The sequence below is a fragment of the Olea europaea genome, unplaced genomic scaffold (genome assembly GCF_002742605.1).
Source record: "Olea europaea var. sylvestris unplaced genomic scaffold, O_europaea_v1 scaffold2586, whole genome shotgun sequence".
Taxonomy (NCBI): domain Eukaryota; kingdom Viridiplantae; phylum Streptophyta; class Magnoliopsida; order Lamiales; family Oleaceae; genus Olea; species Olea europaea.
Genome location: NW_019244165.1, coordinates 52,154 through 57,490, shown reverse-complemented (window position 1 = coordinate 57,490; position 5,337 = coordinate 52,154). Strand labels below are relative to the sequence as shown.

Genomic DNA, 5,337 nt, shown 5'->3' with positions numbered 1-5,337 from the left:
AATTAATTTTTCTGCCCAAAAAATGTCCTCCAAACAGAGGTTAAATGAAAAGTAAAATTAAATAAATTATTTAATTTTATTTATCAATTGATATCACATTAGCGTCATCTAATCTGTGTTGTAATTCCAATAAAACTAAATAACATTACTCTTCAAATTAAGGGTCAAATTTATATTATCTCAACAATATCTATCAAAAGATTTGTCAAAATATTTTTGTATAAGCAGCCTAGTCCCCGTTTGATTATGATATTTCAAGCCAAAAAATAATATTTTGATCTTTGCTTAACATAATTAGCCATCATTTTTGACATCTTCACTTACAGGTGAAATCCACCTTTCAAGTTAACGGACCCATTTGTGAGTGAAGATGTTAAAAATGATGATTAATTATGTTAAATAATGGTCAAAATATTAATTTAACTCCTGAAATGTGAATCTCATTTGTGAGTGGAGATGTAAAAAATGATGGTTAATTAAGTTAAATAATAATTAAAAAATTAATTTTTTGGCTTGAAAAATCAAATGGTTCCTACCCAAAATTTTACCCGCGGTCAACGCATTTTATTCCTTTCTTTGGTAAAAAGATAAGAGAATTCATCTACGTTTAAATCTCCGTCCGCCCCTTCTCTCCTCTTTTTTGTAGATACGCACAATATTTACACACTATACGTATATCTCTCTGTCTATACAAAATCAGATTCATACGCAGTAGTGGAAGGAACAGGAAAAATGGCGGCTTTTGAGTACCTAGAGTCCCTTCGTAATGCGCATCCGGAGCTTTCGGAGTGGTACAACACGCTTGCAGATCTGTACCAGCGGAAGCTCTGGCACCAGCTCACGCTCAAGCTTGAACAGTTCGTTGCCCTTCCTGTCTTTCAGGTGCCAACCCCCAAACAAATGCAAAACCATATATGTAAACATGAATTATAAGTTTTTATTCACAATTAAAAAAAAATCTATATTTTATTTAGTCAGTTTGGGATATTTTCGAGGTCTAGGGAACTTGGACACTTGGGGTTTTAGTTTTTTTGGTTGGGTAGGAAGTGGATTTTAGGTTTTAGGAATTAGGGTTTATCCTTTATTATTATTATTATTATTATTATTATTATTATTATTTGGGTTTGTAGAATTTAGGAAAGGCAGATTCTAGGCAGTGTTTAATGGTTCTTTATGTTTAAAGAGATGGGCAAATTTTAGTTTAGCTGAGAGAAATGAAAGTTTCCATTGAAACCTGGAACGTATAATCAAGATAAACCGTATATTTTTAGAGATACAAATCAAAGGATGAATTATAAAGAATGGGACTTTTCTTTCTAGGACTTTAACCTTTATGAGCCCACCATGACCATACCGTGATAATATTTGAAATCCAGAAGCCGTATGAGAAAAGAAATGTATAACTATCTGATTTTCATCTTGCAGTGGCTTGTGACTTGAGAGCATCTTGTGTTTTACTTATCACACTGTGACTCCATTTTACGAGTATTTTGTGTTTATATTAGTGCCTTTTAAATCTTAACAGAGACAAAAATTTAAAGTCGCATATATAGGAATTTATGTTCCTAACATGAGCATTTAAATGTCGGCCAGTTGAGATTAAAACCTAGTTAATGAGACAGTTATTAAAGGTACGAGACTTTAGCTGATTTTCTACTATGAATCATTTGATTGATAGCCAACTAAGGCAGTATTGAGCACTTTTAATGTTCATTAGTTGTTTAGGGCTTAAATATTTATGATGCAAAATTTCCTTGTATGATATAGATAAATGTTGTTTGGTCTATGGTTAATGGTTAACAGATTGAGAACAATTTTGGAAAATTTGGAAGATAAGATGGGATTTGATCATTGTGCATAAGCACGATGAAGCGATGTCATGGTGTCATCAGCTCGCATCAAGAATTCTATGCAATTTGCTAATATAGGAAATTCAGTGATCAATATTATTTGTCTGCTGATGTGATAAATGTCAGTTTTACTAGTTTCTCTTCTGTTTATCAATGAACTTGTCTAAAGAAGAGTTTTGTTATCTAACTGATGCCAACGATGGAGTAGACAGTTGGCTTACAACATTTAATATTTAACATTTAAATTGAAAGTTATTTGATTGTGTACAAGGAGGCATGGTTTGAGTGTTGATGGTTGAATTCTATGGCCAGACTACTTTAATAATTAATAGGTAATTTCTGGGGTATGTTATTGGTTTTCTTCCAAAGACTTTTTTACATTGAATATTTGTTTTACAAGGTAAAATGCCGATCCAGTTATTAAGGTGCTACATATGTGGTATACTCATGTTTTATATGAAATTATGCTGATGAGGTTTAAAAGAAATCGGAGAGATTTTAGTATATATTAGGGTGTTCATACATTTGAAGAACTGTTAACCATGTTTACTTGCATTTAAGATTTGGATACTTATTATTATTGGGGAGGAACACAACAAATTTCTTTTATAGAAATGAAATTGATAAAATAGTTGAGAACAGTACGATTAATTATTTTTAGCATGATGTAAATAATTCAAAAGCTTTGTGTTCTTTATCAAATTGTTTTGAAGTTACCTAAAAGTTTATCATGCAAAAATTTTATGGGCATGTGAAAACAATGTCAATAAGATGAATAAAGCAGAAATTTGAATTTTAAGATGGTTATGTGGTCATTAACGGATAAGAATGAGAATATCTGCCAACAAGTGGAGGTGCAACGGATTGAAGATAAATTATCATGATGACTTAGGTGTTTAGGCACATGTATTGGGTGGACCTAATGAAGGAGCAGGAGTTGACTTTTTTCGCAGCCTTTCTTGGACTAGTGTTGTTAAATTCTAGAAAAGAAGATCTAGAAATAAATGAATTCTTTTTTCTTTTCGGAATTGATAGCCTATGCTATGCTATGCTCCCCTGGCACAAGCCTACCAGGCTTCACGCTGCGGCTTTTTCGCCCGACAGTCTTTGCCAGTAATGCTATCTTCCCTGCTGGTTGTATGGGTGGGTTGTCTCTTGTTGCTGCATTATGTTAGGCTACGAAAGTTCTCTTTGGATTATTTTTTTTTTCTTTTAGGTTTCCAACTTGAATCAGGAGTGTTCCTACTCATTAAAGCTTTCAGAGTGACTTTAGGTTTGGATTTTCTATTGACTTGTACAATCCTAGTTATAAACTATAACATGTTTTCGAGTTGAAAGTTAGTAGCCTACAATTTTTGCCACATTGTGCCAACAAAAATATCAATTCGAGAATCTCTTTCTCAGTCCTGATAATTCTGGTATGCTGAGATTTAAGTCTAATGTTCTAAATCTTTAGTATCTACTTTGATTTCCACTATTATCCCCTTATTCTTTTAATCTCCTCTTTTTAGGCTTTAAGCTTGTTCCCATCATCTTTAAAAGGCTCTTGTTCATAATAGTGATGGGAAACTAACATGGATAGTTGTAGTTACTAGAATCTAGTTGTTTTGGATCTTTCATTACATATAGCAATGAATCGAATGAAGGGAGAAAAGGGATCATGTAGATGACCTCAAATTTATTGAAAATAAGACCTAGATTTTATTTTATTTTATTTTTCGGTTGTTGTTGAAGATGGGTTAAAAGATTTTTAAGATATGTATACTTCAACTTGTTTGTAGAACAAGTTGTCACTCTAGGTAGTGGATGGTCTTAATTTACCATGCTTAAGGTTATGAGATAGCCCATAACGAGTACTTTTGAGCTTTATAAGAAGATAATGCTTAGGCGTATTCAGGTGCATAGACATGCTGATACTTTCAGGTTTCAGCACTTGTCATGCTTGCATGGGTCAAAAGTTACTGAAAATTTGGAATATGCGAATTTGATAGAAAATTATGCTAATTTAGGGGAAAATGTATTTTGGAATGGTGATTTTTTGAAGATTGTGTGGTTAAAAAAGAAGGAAAAATTTTGGATTTGTGTAAAATTATTTTATTGGTGAATGTGGTTGAAAAGAAAAAAGAGAAAAATGCATTTTAAATAAAATGGAGCCCAATTTGATTTTCTTGAGTCAGTCTTATGAGTACATTGGATAATGTGCATAGACAAATCTAGCATCTGGGCTGTAAGTTATAGATACCAATTTCCAATTTTCTTATGTTTATTTACGGCATCAGCGGAATCTTCCTTTCAGGACTTACTTTCTTTATTTCTACCAATATTTAGAGTAGATTTAGAAGTCTTCAGGTAATCAGTTTGCATGCACTAGCTAATTTAAATTTGATGTAGAAGTTGAGTCTTTCTGTATATTCTACCGAGGAGCTGGTGGTCCCATCTCTGGGATGGGATAAATTTTACCTTATAATTAGAGATTTAAGTATTTTTATAATCACTTTCCTCTCCACTAGCTATGTTTGCAAGTTTCGTGACACTTGACCATGTTTATAGCATCTAACGCCTTTATTTCTTTCATTACATTAATTCCAGGCTGGCGATGCTCTCATACAATTGTACAATAATTTCATAACTGATTTTGAGACAAAGATCAATCTTCTGAAGCTTGCACATTTTGCGGTCGTAGTATCTCGGCAGTACACAGAGAAAGATGCTGCTATTAATTATCTTCAAGGAATAATTGAAAAGCTACGCAATACAAAGGAGATGCGCATTGAGGAACCGATTCTTTATATCAAGATGCAGATTGCTGTATATAAGCTTGAGCAAGAAGATAAAAAAGAGTGCCAAAATCTTTTAGAAGATGGAAAGAGTATACTTGACAGCATGACTGACATCGATCCATCTGTGTATGCTTGCTATTATTGGATTTCCTCTCAATACCATAAATCTCGTCAAGAATTTGCAGATTTCTACAAAAATGCTCTCCTCTATCTAGCTTACACCTCAGTACAGTCGCTATCAGAATCATTTAAGCTGGTAGGGTAATATATCTTGCTTTTTCATTATTTAGGAAATAAATTTGTGATCAGCCCTGGATAGGAATTATTGTCTCCCAAGGTGGTGGTTGCATTGTGCCATCTTTCATGGAAAGCTAAAGCATGATGTTATATAAAATTGTGATAATGACCACCCGTATTAGAGGTATATATTTTTTTATTTCTACCTGGTAATTATTCTGTCGTGACAATTAGTAGTGGATACCCTCACTTAAGTCTGTATGACATCTTATGCTAAAACGGACATTGTGTTTTCGAGTTTCTGTCTTAAAGTAGGTAAGAAATTCTTGTCAGATGATTAGATCTTGAAACGTTTCCGTGGAGAGAAAAAGCAAAAAAACTCTGAAGGTTACCTTTGGAAGAAAGTGTGTCGAGTACACAAACAGTTACAGGTAGCCCAAATGAAGTAGAAAATAGTGTAGCAATAGAAA

General features: G+C 33.1%; 1 protein-coding gene across 1 annotated transcript; it reads left to right on the top strand.

Annotated features, from left to right (window-relative positions):
* The first annotated feature begins 598 nt into the window (after nt 1–598).
* On the top strand, nt 599–5,331 carry LOC111382927 (26S proteasome non-ATPase regulatory subunit 13 homolog B-like). The gene is made up of 2 exons (XM_023006968.1): nt 599–882; nt 4,440–5,331. The coding sequence occupies exons 1-2, from the start codon at nt 733–735 to the stop codon at nt 4,893–4,895; spliced, it is 606 nt and encodes a 201-aa protein (XP_022862736.1). The 5' UTR covers nt 599–732; the 3' UTR covers nt 4,896–5,331.
* Nucleotides 5,332–5,337: the final 6 nt, after the last annotated feature.

Coding starts and splice junctions, on each gene's coding strand:
- LOC111382927 (XM_023006968.1), top strand. CDS start 733: ATGGCGGCTTTTGAGTACCTAGAGTCCCTTCGTAATGCGCATCCGGAG. Junction 883..4,439: donor TTGCCCTTCCTGTCTTTCAG/GTGCCAACCCCC, acceptor CATTAATTCCAG/GCTGGCGATGCTCTCATACA.